The sequence below is a fragment of the Girardinichthys multiradiatus genome, chromosome 8 (genome assembly GCF_021462225.1).
Source record: "Girardinichthys multiradiatus isolate DD_20200921_A chromosome 8, DD_fGirMul_XY1, whole genome shotgun sequence".
In the NCBI taxonomy this organism is placed as follows: Eukaryota; Metazoa; Chordata; class Actinopteri; order Cyprinodontiformes; family Goodeidae; genus Girardinichthys; species Girardinichthys multiradiatus.
Genome location: NC_061801.1, coordinates 9,178,429 through 9,195,712, shown reverse-complemented (window position 1 = coordinate 9,195,712; position 17,284 = coordinate 9,178,429). Strand labels below are relative to the sequence as shown.

Here is a 17,284-nt window from a genome sequence, read left to right as displayed (position 1 = left end):
TTTTCCATAATGTCATGATGAAAATTTAACATTCATATATTTTAGATTTATTGCACACTAACTGAAATATTTCAGGTCTTTTATTGTCTTAATACGGATGATTTTGGCATACAGCTCATGAAAACCCAAAATTCCTATCTCACAAAATTAGCATATCATTAAAAGGGTCTCTAAACGAGCTATGAACCTAATCATCTGAATCAACGAGTTAACTCTAAACACCTGCAAAAGATTCCTGAGGCCTTTAAAACTCCCAGCCTGGTTCATCACTCAAAACCCCAATCATGGGTAAGACTGCCGACCTGACTGCTGTCCAGAAGGCCACTATTGACACCCTCAAGCAAGAGGGTAAGACACAGAAAGAAATTTCTGAACGAATAGGCTGTTCCCAGAGTGCTGTATCAAGGCACCTCAGTGGGAAGTCTGTGGGAAGGAAAAAGTGTGGCAGAAAACGCTGCACAACGAGAAGAGGTGACCGGACCCTGAGGAAGATTGTGGAGAAGGGCCGATTCCAGACCTTGGGGGACCTGCGGAAGCAGTGGACTGAGTCTGGAGTAGAAACATCCAGAGCCACCGTGCACAGGCGTGTGCAGGAAATGGGCTACAGGTGCCGCATTCCCCAGACCTGGGCTACAGAGAAGCAGCACTGGACTGTTGCTCAGTGGTCCAAAGTACTTTTTTTGGATGAAAGCAAATTCTGCATGTCATTCGGAAATCAAGGTGCCAGAGTCTGGAGGAAGACTGGGGAGAAGGAAATGCCAAAATGCCAGAAGTCCAGTGTCAAGTACCCACAGTCAGTGATGGTCTGGGGTGCCGTGTCAGCTGCTGGTGTTGGTCCACTGTGTTTTATCAAGGGCAGGGTCAATGCAGCTAGCTATCAGGAGATTTTGGAGCACTTCATGCTTCCATCTGCTGAAAAGCTTTATGGAGATGAAGATTTCATTTTTCAGCACGACCTGGCACCTGCTCACAGTGCCAAAACCACTGGTAAATGGTTTACTGACCATGGTATCACTGTGCTCAATTGGCCTGCCAACTCTCCTGACCTGAACCCCATAGAGAATCTGTTGGATATTGTGAAGAGAACGTTGTGAGACTCAAGACCCAACACTCTGGATGAGCTAAAGGCCGCTATCGAAGCATCCTGGGTCTCCATAAGACCTCAGCAGTGCCACAGGCTGATTGCCTCCCTGCCACGCCGCATTGAAGCAGTCATTTCTGCAAAAGGATTCCCGACCAAGTATTGAGTGCATAACTGTACATGATTATTTGAAGGTTGACGTTTTTTGTATTAAAAACACTTTTCTTTTATTGGTCGGATTAAATATGCTAATTTTGTGAGATAGGAATTTTGGGTTTTCATGAGCTGTATGCCAAAATCATCCGTATTAAGACAATAAAAGACCTGAAATATTTCATTTAGTGTGCAATGAATCTAAAATATATGAATGTTAAATTTTCATCATGACATTATGGAAAATAATGAACTTTATCACAATATGCTAATATTTTGAGAAGGACCTGTAATGACACATTTTGTGATATTTAGAAAATACTTTCTGCTCAGTTTGTTGGACTAAAGTTGTTCTTAAACAGGATTTTGTACAAGATGTTGTTGACCAGCAGTGAAAAATCGTTGTCTGTGTGCTTTTTTGAGAGTACTACCACTTGACGAGGTCTGCACGGTGGCGCAGTTGGTAGCGCTGCAACAAGAAGGTCCTGGGTTCGATTCCTGGCCTGGGGTCTTTCTGCATGGAGTTTGCATGTTCTCCACGTGCATGCGTGGGTTCTCACCGGGTACTCCGGCTTCCTCCCACAGTCCAAAGACATGCCTGTTAGGTTAATTGGTAACTCTAAAATTTCCCTTAGGTGTATGAATGAGTGTGTGCATGGTTGTATGTGTGTTGCCCTGCAATGGACTGGCGACCTGTCCAGGGTGTACCCTGCCTCTCGCCCATAGACTGCTGGAGATAGGCACCAGCTCCCCCGCGACCCACTATGGAATAAGCGGTAGAAAATGACTGACTGACTGATGACCACTTGACGACTGAATAAAATGTACAGAAAACAGTGAATGCTTGGTGGAGAAAGAGGGTTGGGTGATGCCAAGTTTTTGGAAGGAGGGGGGGGTGGGGTTACATTACCAGATGACAATGTTATTTTGCAGGCAAATGAAAATAAAAGAAATAACCCCCCTAACCCCCCCGCAAATTACGCCCTTGCATGGATACAAAGAGTATCCGTGTCAGTGGAGTGGTATTATTTTTTAATTTATAATTGTTACATCCACCAGGCTCGTTTGGTGGGGTAACATTAAAGGAGACCACACAAGGATTTTCTCACAAAACAAAAGGATTGTTTATTTAAAGAAATGAAACCTAAAAAGAAATATCTGAAATGAGAAACCAAAATTTAGATTAATCAAAGTCCAGAAATAACCTAAAGTCAAAAACCAACCTTACAACCAAACCAACAAGGGTGAAAGCACAGGGGACAGAGACTTCCTGCATTGCATACATGGCAGCTTTTAAGCAGTAGCAGCAATTAGGCCAACCAGCACCACCTGCAACAGGCCCAATTCCATAAAAAAATAACAAAAACCCAAAGACCTAACTGGGCCGTAACATAATTCAACTGTATTTAAACATTCTTAAACTCACAAAATAATTATAGTAACCCATGATTTCGCATCTAATGAAATCCTGTTTTTAAGAATGATTCCCATGTGGGGAATTGAAATATATATTTAACAATTTGCAAACCCACATTTGCCTGATTAATAATGGCGACTATAATTGCTTTTCAGGTGGTTTCCTGTGGAACTGTGGAAAGAGGAGGAAAGTGCCCCCTAGCGGTACACAGGCGCACCATCCTACAGTGCAAAAACGCTCAAAAACATGGAAACCACGCAATAAAATTTCATTTGAAGATAAATCAGCAACTTTTCAGCTCATTCTTAAGACATTTACTGTTGTGTTTTTACTATTTATTTGATATTTGGATTTTGTTTTTAATTAAGAAAAACCAAAATCTATCATTTCAGCTGCATGTCGCTGGTGCAGCTCCAAGGAAACACTAACAGTGAATCTAGATGAACATTTACATGCAGAATAGGTTCAACTTCTCTTATTATGTTTACCCAAAATTCAGCTTGAACTGGGTAATCCCAGGAACAGGAAATGTGTGTATGGCCCTCCTACATTAACATGTTTTCTCCAGCACACCTCTATATGAAGCCTCATTTACATATGAGGAGATGGTAAAATGTGTTTTTAAATACGTCATATTTACCTTCCAAACTCTTTCCATATCTAAATATTCCTTGATGCCAGTTTATACAGAACTCCTTCCTCATATCACCTTGGACTGTGGTATTTAAATCCAACTTTACCTTAATATAGTCTGTAGTTTAGAAGGCATAATTCCGTCTGTTGTATGCATGTGAAACATGTTTTTTGTTTGGTAAACCCTGTTTTACAATACTGATAAAGTACCCTTCTATATTTTTGGAGGTATTGCTAACCTTTTCTTTATGACTAGTAAAATATAGGCTTATATGAATACACCCATATAGGCCATGTGCTGGAAGCATATATTGTTCCTGAAGCTGTGAAAAAGAGTGAAAAACTTTGGTTCTACTCCATGAAATAAAACATTCTTGTATTCACAGCTGTTAGAACATTCCTGAACCTGTGGTCCCACACAGGAGCGGTGTTGATGTTTAATCATATTTTACATCTTATAAATGTATAATGAATTTTCCCCCAATGAATTTGTTCATGTTTTTTTAGACCTCTCAACTGCAATCTTCTAGTTTTTCCGTAATCTTCTTCTTTTAAGATTGTGCTGTATATACTCCTTCACTACATTCATGGAGGGGTGGCTCCAGAAAGTTTTTAAAGAGTTTGCAGGATGGGGGTAATCTTGGGGTGGGCAGCACAACCAAAAAGCACTATTTAAGAAGTTTTATTAGGGTGACATTATTACCAGCAAATTTATGAAAAAGGTAGGTGATACCCCCCAGCTGACACGGTTCTCTCTTGATTGTGCCACTGCGTCCATGAACCACTCTCAGTGGTGTGGCGGTTTGGCTAAAATGATTTGAACAGCAGAAGAGGAAAGATCATTGATATTATGTGACAGATATGCAGAGGGTTAGTGAGACAGAAGCTAATTACCTGCTCTGGTGATTATCCAAAGAATTGTTGATGGGCAAGTTTGCCATAAAGAGCCAATACTTGGTGACATTCTAAAGGCTCCTCACCTATGTCAATATTTCATGATGCATTAATGTTATGGGTGTTTGTTTCGATTACCTAGAATACTAGCATTGTTAGACAACAGCAATATATTATTCTGTGCCCATAAGCCAAAAACTAGGAATCCCTCTGTTACGGCCCTAGGCCTCATGGGCTGGGTTATGCATGTTGTGGTGTGTCTGCCCTTTTGCTCCTCCTCTGTGCAGGTTGCAGTGGATCCGGAGCACAGCGTATATGAGCTGCCTGTTTTCTCCTTACGGGAGAGAGAGGAGGGGGTCTCTCTCTCTGCTTGTCTTCTCCACCCTCCTTGACACACCTGTGTGGGCTGCTCTGCTGCATCTCATCCTCATCATGCACATTGGAGTTTGTCTTTATCCTTAAATAAATGTTGATTTTGTGCACTTTTACCTATGGGATGGTCTCCCGTTTTTGTTATGGCCCTGAGCCAGTCATAACCCCTCCATATTTAAATAAAAAAGTTTTATTGTGCAATCACATTACAGGTCCATTGAAAACATGTCAAAGTAGCAAACTGACATGGAGAAAAGGAAACAGTGCAAGAACTCCATGCAAAAGAATCATGACCAGAGTAGAAACAGATGGAGAATGGGGTTGTGAAAAAGGTTGGTGTGCTGGTCTAGTTCTGACTGGGTGATCTGCTGTTGCAGAGATTAGGTCATGCAGAAAATAAACCAAAAGCTCGAAACAAAAAAAGGCTAATTGATTCAAGTAAATATTTCCTTCAAGTTAAAGAGGTTTGGCCCAAAGCGAAATGTAAATAAAGAATAAAAAACAAAAGAGACTGAAATTTTAAACTGAAATGTAAAAACATGAATAAATACATTTATATCCTGTCAAGAATACAAATTTGAAAAAAGGCAGTGATGTTTGGTTCATGAATGTCTTGTAAATGTGTCTTCACATCTTAGCTGTTAACATTTCTTCAGTTTGGTAAAACAGGTTCATCATATAATTTTCCCGTGACTAAAAAAGTAAATGACTTTACAAATCTGTGCTTTACTAAAAATATATTCCAAAAAGATACAATATTTTCCCAACATATAAAAAAATATCCCAGAGTAATGTTAAGTCATACGTATAAAAACATGTCGAGTGTGTGAATGTACAGGTGAGATCATGGCACGGCAAATATTCAGAAGACAATCAGTGCTGTTTATCAAACCAAAACACGCAGCTAGGGCAGACACTGGAGATCAGAGGCTAAATGTGGGCAGATGAACGGAGGACGTGGAATTTCTTCAGAGTCATTCGGATGGATCCCAGCTCACGGTTTAGCCTCTCCAGACGATTCTCCAAAGCCACCTGAGGATGGAAGGGGAGCACAAACTATCACACGAAATGGAAATCGCTAAGTAATTGCTTTTACTTCAATATAATTAACTGCAGTTCATTAAAAAAGTGTTCATTCTGATTTTGACATTTTGTCATGTGTAACATTGGAGATGCTAAGAAATGTAACCTTTTGCACATATTTCACCCTCTGACTCTGCTCCTGTTATTGTGTATAGGGCTGTAATGATAAACTGTCTATTTAGATGCATGGCAACACATGCCAGAGATGTTTCTTTAAGGTGAAGGATCTTTTTCTGTGTGCTTCTGAACTGAATGTTTTCAGTACATGTTGATACCTTGAATTTGCCGCTTGCATCTAAAGTTATGGAACATGAACAATAAGTCTAAGAACACACATGCTGAACTCCTCCTCACCTAATGGCACGTCTTCAGTGATACGATGGGGTGATGTCTGTTAGAGCAATGGTGGTTTTACCGATGGAGAGACAGAACCAGTACTAAGCCAGGGCCAATTTGAGCTATTCAAGCCTAATCCACCTGTTGTAGAATTTGGTTTTGAGGGTTTTATTAACTGTAACACCCTGATTTTGGTCTCAGTCTACAGTAATCTTTAAGCTCCAGGCAGCATTCTTTGTTTTTTTTGTTTATGCACCTGCAATAGAACCCAGAACCCAGCTTATCCAGCAAAATTACTTCGTACGGTTACCGATTCCGACCTTGAGACCGGGTCGATGTGATGTCGCACTGAGATCCCCCTATCTGCTGAGCAGAAAAAAACTGGACATTCTGAATTGAGGGTCAAGGGACCCAGTCCAGTTTATTGAGAGAACAGAACCCACTTAAAATTATGTCGTTCCATCAGTTTATCTGTTGGCTGTTCCCTGAGGTTTAACCTAAAGAACCTCTAAGGCCTTCCTGTGCTTGAATTCCTTTTTTCCACTCTCTTCCAAACGTTCCCTCAGATTTATACAGATATTTAGACAAATACTGAGTGAAATCCTTTATATTACCTTTTAGAGGGGGACGTCGATAACTACTTTTCATAAAGTTAAGACGTTAATCATCTAATGATTCCCTGAACGTTCCTTCTAAGTTCACTTTGGAATTGCCCTTTTAGTTAGATGTTTATTTGGGTTTGTTTTCATTTCTTTGCTTAATTAATCATCGAAATCTATTAGTATCATTACTGATAAATTAATTCATTCTATTAGTGACCCAATATTGTCATGCAATTTCCAATTGCAATTCTGACAAAAATTGATTTTTAGAATAGATTCCTTTCTCCAAAGGTTGCTATTACAGTTCATGAATTAAGCTAAAAAAAAAAGATAGTTTATCGTTTTTTGTTATACATATTTTGTGAGTGATGACAAATATATTTTATTACTGAGGCTGTACGATTTTAAGACATAAATATAATTTAATAGCCTTTCAATTACTTCCTTTAACAGTCTGCTATTTATGAGACATTATACTTGTGCTACACACCATACATGTACATACTTCTGTGTGGTTTTATTGGGACCTTATGTGATAGACCAGCACTAAGTAGCACATTGTTTTGAGCTGGAAGGAAAATGATCCATGTTTTTCCTTTCAGTAGAGGAAGCTGGTCAGATTTGATGGGAAGATGTATGGAGCTAAATCCAGGACAATCCTGGAAGAAATCCTCTAGGATGCTGCAGAAATTTGAGACTGAGGCGGAGGTCTGTCTTCCAGCTGGACACACAGCTGTAGCTACAGTGAAATGGATTACATCAAACCATATAAGAGTTAGATTGGAGATTAGTGGGCGGGGCACACTACATGCGGCAGATTTTTATTAGTAAAATATGTTTCATTTTCCACTCCACAATTAGGCACTACTTTATGTTGGGTCTATCGCATAAAATAAATTTAAAAAATGATTGGGTATAGATTCTTTTGCAAGGCACCAAATATCTTTGTGGTAAAGTGACAGAGAAATATGCTCAAATATTGATGAATTAATTGTTCTTATGGGAATCCCAGACTTCTCCAAATGCTTCAAAACCATTTAAACCGGCAAGAGCAAAAGCAGACCCTTAAATGAAATTAATATTTCACTCATTCCTGGCCGGAAATCAAACCCAGGACCTTCTTGCTGCAAGGCAACAGTGCTACCAACTGCGCCACCGTGCAGTCCATGACTGACTTACTGACTTATTGTTTCAATACGCTAACGGTTTCTAATCCTAGTATTACTTTAATAAAAAAAATAGGAAATGAGCTTTGCAGTAAAATTACATATTTATAGTAATCAGTTTATAATGGCTTCCTGGTTTCTCACCTCATCTAATCGGGTCTGCAGGCTCACCCTGCCTCCTGCTCCAGGCATCCTGCTCAAAGCTGCCTCAATCTGTAGACACACAATAAATATATCGATGAAGGAGTCAACACACTGAAACACAGGACTCATTAGCTCAGAATAAAAGGATTAAAATGAAATGTGCAGATATGAGCATCCCTGTTAAGCTATTATGTAACCACTTGAAAGGGGATAAGAGCTGCTCTGTGCTTGAAGTGTCTCAGTGATGTTTGCACACTAAAATCTGTCCTATTCACAGACTCTCAAACACACCTGTAGTTTCTCCTGCGTAAGCTCATCAAACAGTCTTTCTGCCTCAGCCAGTGACTGGGGTCTATCCAGGGACAGCCGACCCAGATCCTCTGAGGAGTCCTGCTGGTCGGGGCCACTACAGTCTCGATGCTCCTCCCAGCCCAGCTGGGGGATTCTGTCCAGTGGCTCCAAATGGCCAGAGGGTTCTGGCACCTGACGGTCTGAGAAGAAAGAATAGAAGAATCTGTATTTATCATGTGTTGAAAACACGTCCCACAGCTTAGAGGAAATAACACTGTAATATTCCAGTTCTCTGCCAGGTTGAAAAAACCTGCTTATTTTAGAGTTAGAATTCTCTGAAAAATGTGTTTTTACTGATTATACAAATACAACTTAGATCAGGCTCACTATAAAACGTGCAAGTTTCAACCTTTTCATTCTTGATGAGTCAGCAGAAATCTTCTAAAGATCTGCTTTCAGACCAAATTATTAGTTTGGCACAAATCTCTCTGAGGTCATTCCAAAACCTACTTTCCTTCTTATTTATCTGTTCATTTTACAAACAAGATAGTGAACGTTTCAACAATTTACTGCAGTAAAATTTCTGCAGCGTCCATTAATAAGGTTTACATAAGTAGTCAATGTATAATTTTAACTACAAGACAATTGTGCAGATTGTTTTCACAGGTTCATCGATACTTTGGACTTAAAAAACCTAAACACATCAACATTAAGAGTAGATCTGTTCTGAATCACACTGAGCTTGTCCAAATAGAAATGGATGGAGTTTTTTTAAAATACAAAGAAATGCAAGCACTAAACTAGCATCGATTAGCCACCATGTTTCTCAGCTCTGAGTTACCTTTATCTTCTGTTGATGGGAACTGGAGTCTCTTCCTGGGACTGCTGCTGTGGAATGAATGCCGTCTCTTGTCAACTTGTCCATCGGGCCTGTAGACGGACCAGACAATTTCAATACAAACACTAATAACCACTTATTTGACGGACCAAACATAATTTGTTAAAAACGGCAGTGGTGTAACACCTTGTGGCCAAATGTAATAACCCAGGGTTTATAAACATATGGGCTCTGCTTCCAGTAATGTGATGGGACCCACCTGCTGCATTAGGTTGCAATGCAGCAACATTCGTTTTATCTGAAATGAAGCTATACTTGCTCCTTACATTAAAAGAAAGCTGCTCACAAAACAGAGATTGAATTGCAGCTCTCTTCACTTTGTATCATTTCACAAAACAACACTCATTCCACAAACCCTTACTGCCCCCTAGAGCTCATAGCAGTTCTGGGCTTGTGACTATCTCCCAAAGGGGTGAGGGGTGAAATATTGCTGGGAGGGGGCCTCATGTACGAAGCGTACTTACTCATAAAAATCTGGCAGCACAGTGTTTTATGCACAACTTGGAAAGTACTAAAGTGAATGTTGATTAAAAGTGTGCAGAAATCCACGAAAACATTTGACCTGCCGTGAAAATGTGCAGCAGCCACTCAAACTTTTTCAATCAAAAATAATAAACTACAGAGAAATCCTGTTACCCAAACCCACTGAAATATGACTTTATATATTTATATATTTAGTTTGACCTTTATGGTTTAAATCTGAGCGATGAAACTGAATCACATTTAGCCTCATATAATAACGTAACACACCTCAGAAAATGATGGAAACGACCTCATTCTGATGTAAACTGTTAAAATTCCTCTGTGTTTGTCACCTATAGATGGAAATGCTCTGTGCGCTGAGGAACATAAAATGCATGTAACTCATCTAAGGGGCACTTTCCTACTCACTAAAAAGAAAACTGTGTCGGATCAGCAGATTAATTCTAAACAAGCAGACATTGTAGAAGTAAATGGGTACGAGTCGACAAACTTATATTTTCAGCCCAAGCACCACGTGAGGCTGAGCAAAATTTACTACAAATTGGAATGTATGTATGTATATACGCACATCTGAATTGTTTTGTGCGCAGCACGTTTCAGAATTTCACCCTAACTTTTAGTATGAAAGCTGTCACTCTTTTGTACATGAGGCCCCTGATGTAAAGAGTGTGTTCAGAACATAAGGAGGATCTGAAAGGATCTTATGTAGGATGGATGGATGGATGGATGGATGGATGGATGGATGGATGGAAATCCAAATATTTATCCATAATATTTCCATATTTATCTAGTTTCTGCTCTAAAAACAATCTCTCACCTCTGGAGCAGGTGCTCCTCTCTTGGCATCAAGTGCCCAAAAGCAGTGGAGTAGTTCTCAGTGGGGCAGCGTTTAGGGCTGGACTTGGCAGACAGGGGCATCAGTAACGTTTCCCTTTTGGCTAAAAAGAAGACAGAGGATGGAGATGGATGATTAAAGGGGACATTTCATGAAAAATCCACTATTTTAGCTCTTATACATTTTGTTGTGTACTTGAAATCTGTAGGAATGCAGAAAATTTTAATTTAGTCTCTCCGGGTGCTGCGTAAATATCTTTATATTCTGTTTGGATCACATTTTTCAGTCCGTTCAGTTGTCTTTTGAACTGTTACGTAACTGTATTTGCTGTGCAACAGCTAAACAAGGTCATGGACTTCCGGCTTATCAGTTTCGTGTATCCGCCATTTTTATTTCTCGCTGCGATTTTGTAGTCCAAGCTCAAGTATGCCAAAGCTGAAAGAGGATAAGCTTGGTACGGTTGTTGGGTGTATTAACTCACACAATTCATTACACTGCCCCCCAGCATCAGAACATCTTCAAAATGCCTTATTAAATTTTATTTCCCCACTTCAAGGACTAGTGACTTCAGCAACCTCTGCCAGTATCAAGACGGATTTGCCAAAAGACTTCATCTGATTAAGGGGTCAGTTCCTTCTCTCTATGGAAACGATGGACGCAGTAAAGCATTAAGCTACTTGACGCTAAAATGACAACAAACTTTATTTTAGACATGAATTTATTGTGTGTTGATTTTACTTCCTGGCCACTGTTTTGATAGCAGTAGCATCGTGCCTTCTGCTTATGTTAGTGTTGTGTGCTGCTTTTAGCTCCTTGAGGACAGAACCGTGCTGCGTGTTTTGATTATTCACGCATTGTTTTTGCCATTTTTGTCTTGTTTTTGCAGCGCTCGATAATTTTATCTCTGCTATCAAATTACAAAATGGCAGAACAGATTAACGTGGAAGACTCTTTGACCTGGAGGGAGGCGGGGTGTGAAGCTCTTTAACAGCATTGAAAGAGACCGTACCAAAACAAGTTGCACCTCAGAACAGGGGTGAAAGAGGAGCCTGTGGAGCTACAATAACAAGGAGTTCAGACCAAAGCATTGAAGTTCTACTTTATATAGACCACAACTGAATGATTTAAGTGTGAAAAGGAAGAATTTAAAAGCATGATATGTCCCCTTTAAATTCATCATCTAATGTACAAGTTGCTGTTTGGCCCGATTAGATCTTGCTAATTCAATTAGCTGGTATCTACAGATAGAGGACACCTCATCAACGGTATACAGAAATGCAGATTTGGGTAAATGTCACATACTGTAGTATGAAAATAAAACGTTTAACATGGAGTTCAGCAATTAATAGATGCAGTTGATGCTAAAAAGGAAATATAAGCAAGCACTGAATCTCCTTTCCATTCAAAAGTGATAGCCAGCGATTCCATGGCTGCCTCTTAGATGCATAAAAATTATTCCAAACAGTAAAGCAACTTCTAAGATCCCTTACTTGGTGTAGTTGTAGGTATGTTTCTATGTGCTGCAGGTGGCAGTGAGGACGACCTGTGGCCCTCTGGGGACAGACTCCTCTGAGCTCTCAGCAGGGCCACAGCCCTTTCCACTCCGCTGCAACTTTTTGGGCCCCAACTCTCCCCCATAACAACTCCTCTGGGTTTCATTGCATCCGTCTCATCCTGAACCAGCTCAGGTCGCCTCCGGATTTGCTCTTTGTGTTTCCGCTCCACAAACCCAACAGTGGTCCTTTGATGGCCAACCCCTGCAGACACAAAAAATCTCTGTATATAAAATCAAACACCAAACATTCTGTTGCACATTATTTAACAAAAAGATTTCAGGATGACAAATGTCCCCCTCTGAAAGACAGACAGACAGACAGACTTACTTCTTGTTTACAAAATAAACAGCTTTTTTTTATTAAACATGGAAAACTATTGAAAAATCACAATATTTACAGTGACTTGAAAAAAAATTCCTACCCCTTAAACTATTTTGTCATGTTACAACCACAAACTTCAGATTATTCCATTTAGACATTATGTGATAGACCAACAAAAGTGGCTCAATATGTAGAACGTGTGTGAATATTAGATTTCAAGTCTTGCCATTGACTCTCAATCGGTTTTAGGTCGAGATCTGACTAGACCAGGGGTCTTCAACCTGCAGCTCTAGAGCCTCAAGTGGCTCTTAATACCGTTGGCCAAAAATGATTAAGAATTGAGCAATGGTTTAAGTTGTGAAGGTAATAAATAGTAACTAGCTTTAGCAGTTTTTATTTTACAGTAATAGTGGAATATGTTTTGGGAAGTAACTTTTTTTGTCTTTAAATTACAAACTACATGCTGTTTCGACATAATTTTCTATAAAATTTGAACATTTCGTTATGGAAAATGTTTTCATTCCCTTTTATGTAAAAGTCAGTCTGTCAGTCATTTTCTACCACTTATTCCATAGTGGGTCGTGGGGAAGCTGGTGCCTTTCTCCAGCGGTCTATGGGCGAGAGGCAGGGTACACCCTGGACAGGTCGCCAGTCCATCGCAGGGCAACACACAAACAACCATGCACACACTCATTCATACACCTAAGGGCAATTTAGAGAAACCAATTAACCTAACAAGCATGTCTTTGGACTGTGGGAGGAAGCTGGAGTACCTGGTGAGAACCCATGCATGCACGGGGAGAACATGCAAACTCCATGCAGAAAGACCCCTGGCCGGGAATCAAACCCAGGACCTTCTTGCTGCAAGGCAACAGTGCTACCAACTGCGGCACCGTTCAGCCCATGTAAAAGTTTAAAAATAAAAAGAAAATTGTTCATGGTTGTAGTTAAAAATAGATTCCCTGAGGCTTAGGCCTTGCCCCCCTGAAAACAAAAATGGTATTGGTTCAAAAACTATTAAGAAAAAATGAGAGCACGCAGCACCACTGAAAACGCTGTAGTATGTATGTCCAGCCCATTGGTGGCGCTGTGACACTGCCACAGAAACACCAAAAACAGTGGACAAAAACACTAGGCAACTCATGCAGACTAAACACAGTAACAAAGAGCCGCATGCGGGTTGGAGCTATGATGTCATTGTATCAGAAAAGATGCGCGTACACATGGAAACAACGAACCGCCATCTTGAAATATTTCCACTCTGGGACCCATTAAAGAAATGATCGTGCTTGGTCTCCCAAAACGCTGGACCGGTGTGGACGTAACGCCTAAATGACAAAGCACCATTGCGGATACACCTAAGCTCATCTCAGTGTAGACAGGATCCACCTCCATGCCATACAAAGTTGGCACCTTTCAATTTAAAACAATCTGGCTGGTATTCATAAAACACGTGTTTTATGAATACCAGCCAGCCTCCTTGTGTCTGAACCTGTTGTGGTAATGCTCAGACACAAGGAGGCAGTGTTTGGAATATGTGGAATAACTTCAAATACAGCTGCTCTTGCTTCTGCATTATATTCTGTAGTGCACAAATGAGAAAACCATGAAAACTGAAAGACCAGCAGAACCAGGAAGGAGATACTTCTACATATCATCCTCTGCAGCTATTGTCTTCATTTTTGTTTCTATAAGAAAGGAAAGGGAATCGTTGCTTAAACCTTTCTGTTTAGGTCTTGTTAACTTTTTAATCAATAGTAATTTTAAAAAGACATCACTGTTCATTGATGCTTATAGTTCTTTGGACTTTGTTCTGTTATAATTTCATAATTATTTGCTTTCTAGACAATGGCATTATGCTGATGGAAAATGTAGAGGCTTTATGGAATTGGAATAAAGTCTTGAAATGTAGAACAAGCTACACCATTAAAAACACTGTTGAAAACAACAGAACCTGCATGGACTAGAACCTCCTTGAGGATCCTTGTGAACTAGTGTGAATGTGGTGCTTACAGGGGGCCCGGGTCTCTGTAGCTTTGGTCTCTTCCAGCTCTATCAGGGCCCTCATCATGGGTGTCAGGGGGCTGGATCCCTCTCGCTGACTGGCCTCCTTCATGCCAGCGCTCTGCTCCTGGTATCTAGTCTGTTCGCACTCTGGTGGAGACGCACACCTGCAAACCAGAAGCTCAGTAAACTGTTCACACTCATATACAAATTAATTGAGAATAAAAATCTACCTCCAGCTGCCGCCAGCAGAACAGGCATCCACAGAGCTCCCAGTTCCAGACGACTGATCATTTAGTGGATAAGATGATCTCTTGTGAACACTTGTTTGGTTAGTTTGAGGGAAGTGTGACTTTTTGCTGCCATTCAACGGGTCAGAAAAAGAACAAGGAGACCTCCTTCGGGTGACGTCTGGCTCTACTTTGCCTTTACTGGGTGACAGCAGCAGGTCTGGATGGTGATAAAGACTGCAGAAATTTTCAGGACAACAATTCAATGTAGTTGTATCACTTGTTATAAATATTTAACAGTAACACTAAAGGAAATGATAAAAACTGAAACAGAGAGAAAACGATGCACTAGAAAAAGTTTCATCATGTTCCAACCCCAAACTTGAATGTATTCATTTAGGGTTTAACGTGATAGAGCAACACAAACTAGTCCAGAAAAAGAAAATGATACACAGTTTACATTTTTTTTGTTAACGAAGAGTCTGAAAGGTGTGACCTGATTATTCCTTTAGCTGCCTTCCTCTGCCTGCCCCTAAATAAAATCATCTACAAACAGTTGCCTTACATGCACATTAACTTTAATGACATTGCATTCTTACCAAGGCTATAATAAGGCTTTGGCTCAACTTTTGCATTCAGAAGCACACTTTTAAAGGTCAGATATGTGAGATCAGACACTGATATTGGATGAGAAAGCCTGGTTCAAAGTCTCAGCTCTAACCCAGAAGGTGTTCTATATTGCTGGGGCCAAGACTATATGAAGGTCTATCAAGTTCTTCCACACCAAAATCACTCATCCGTGTCCTTAAAGGCCTTGCTTGGAGCACTTGTGTGAAGCCATGTTGGAATTGAATGGACCATTCCTAAACTATTCCCACATATTCAGGAAATCAACGTCACCTTTTATCTAACGACTGAAATAAACATTTTCTCATCAAGTCCATGACATCTAGGTCACCTCTAGCACTGCATCGCTGCAGGTTGGTATTCCAAACCTGTACTGTTTGTCCTCTGACCTAAATTAGCACATGAACATTTAATAGTTATTTTTCGGTCTTTTAATATTTATTTACAGTTATCTTTTAATCTTTTAACATTTAATTCACTATTGAAAAAAAGTGCAAGATGCTCTTTATATTATTTAAGAAATTGATCAAATGTAATATTTACCCTATTAGAAATTTGTTATGACTAAGTTATCACCATCTTTTCCTCACTCTGAGCTGGAGAGTTTTAATAATACTGGGAAACCATTTTATTAATTTAGATTTAAAACCGTTGTTCTAATAGTAAAGGTGTTCACATTTACGGTATAAATTTCAATATAATGAATGAAAAGTTTAGTGAGTAAATAAATGAGTGTTAAACTTCTAAATGAACAGAACAGGAAGTGCTCTTATTTTGATAGTTTCAGCCAGAAGTGCCCCTGTAATGTTGCAGCTAGCTTAGCAGTGAAAATAAGTTGGAGGTAAGTTCCGTTTATTTTGTTACCTCACTGATCCAAATTCATTTAATACAGCGTTCAGATGAAGAGGAATTCATGTGGTCATTATTATGAAGCAACAGCTAACATGAACAGGTTGTTAAGAGCCATTAACATCCCAAAATCCGTCAACGTCACTACTAATTAATCAAGCATATTCTTTCATAGTAAAACATGTGCAGCAGCTACAGTCTGTAGCTCACATGTTGGCTTCCTTTCCATCTTCATTAAAGGAGATAAAAACTGTTACTAAAACTGGAGTCTCAGACTAGGAGTCAAGTCCAGTTTCAAGTCTTTGGGGCACAAGTCTAAGTTGAGTCTGAAGTCCAGAGTCTCAAACATGAGATCAAACATCATCCCTGGTAACTGCTGAACCCTGCTCTGTGATTAAGGTTGAATTGGTGTTGTTCCTATTTACTTCCACTTGGTTATTTTCCACCCAGCAGTTGACTGTGGAATAGCGAGGAAATTTCACAACTGGACTAGCTGCCCATGTGAAACCCTATGATAGTACCATGTTGGACAACATTGAGCTCCTGACAGTGACTCATTCTTTCACTGATGTTTGTAGGAGCAGTCTACATGCCCAGGCACCCCTGCACCCCTGAATCCAACGATTTGGAGGGGTGACCTAATACTCTGGCAACTGTAAGCACCTAAATTAGTAACTAGATATCACCTGTGTGGAATTTAATCTCAATATACAAATGGAAAGAGCCTAGCAAACCCACCAAGACAGGCAAGCAGAGCATTAATCAGACATTACCAGCTCTTGAGAAACTGTAGAGAGCCATAGCTACAGTGGCAGAATATGTCAACAGGACAAATATTTGTGCCACACTGTACCAATCTGGTTCAGGGGATATGAATACTTTTGGAGGCACTGTCTATCTAGGGTCATTTGTTTGTGCAGGTTTTACAAGCTTGGATCCTCTCAGACACTAAACACAATGCAATGCCAACGATATTTAAAGAGCTTACCCAGCCCCTGACGGTTGTGCATTACTGTGGGAGGCATAACGGATCCGGGCCTGGTTCTCATGCTCCAGCTGCTTCACCTGTGACTCCAGCTTTGAGATGACTCTAGGAGTGATTTACAGAGAGACAGGCAGGCATGAAGAAAAACAGCAGGAAACACCTACAGTAAAATCTGTATTTATATCCCAGAATGTGTTGGCAATGTTCTGCTCTACTCACGCACACACAAACACACACCTCTCTAAATGCTTTTTAAAACAAACAGTATACCAGCCAATCACATAGCAGCAAACCATGGAGCCAAACAAGCTGGTATGAGTAACT

General features: G+C 40.1%; 1 protein-coding gene across 2 annotated transcripts in view; it reads right to left on the bottom strand.

Moving 5' to 3' along the window:
- Window positions 1-4,724: 4,724 nt before the first annotated feature.
- Window positions 4,725-17,284, bottom strand: part of LOC124872614 (M-phase phosphoprotein 9) — a 50,238-nt gene continuing 37,678 nt past the window's right edge. For both annotated transcript variants that reach the window (XM_047372815.1, XM_047372816.1), the window contains 9 exons: window positions 16,964-17,065; window positions 14,503-14,736; window positions 14,279-14,436; window positions 11,879-12,145; window positions 10,371-10,491; window positions 9,014-9,102; window positions 8,173-8,372; window positions 7,882-7,950; window positions 4,725-5,582 (listed from right to left, as the gene is read on the bottom strand). In XM_047372815.1, the coding sequence (XP_047228771.1) occupies window positions 5,481-5,582; window positions 7,882-7,950; window positions 8,173-8,372; window positions 9,014-9,102; window positions 10,371-10,491; window positions 11,879-12,145; window positions 14,279-14,436; window positions 14,503-14,736; window positions 16,964-17,065 (1,342 nt within the window). In that variant the 3' untranslated portion in view covers window positions 4,725-5,480. The remainder of the gene's footprint in view (window positions 5,583-7,881; window positions 7,951-8,172; window positions 8,373-9,013; window positions 9,103-10,370; window positions 10,492-11,878; window positions 12,146-14,278; window positions 14,437-14,502; window positions 14,737-16,963; window positions 17,066-17,284) is intronic.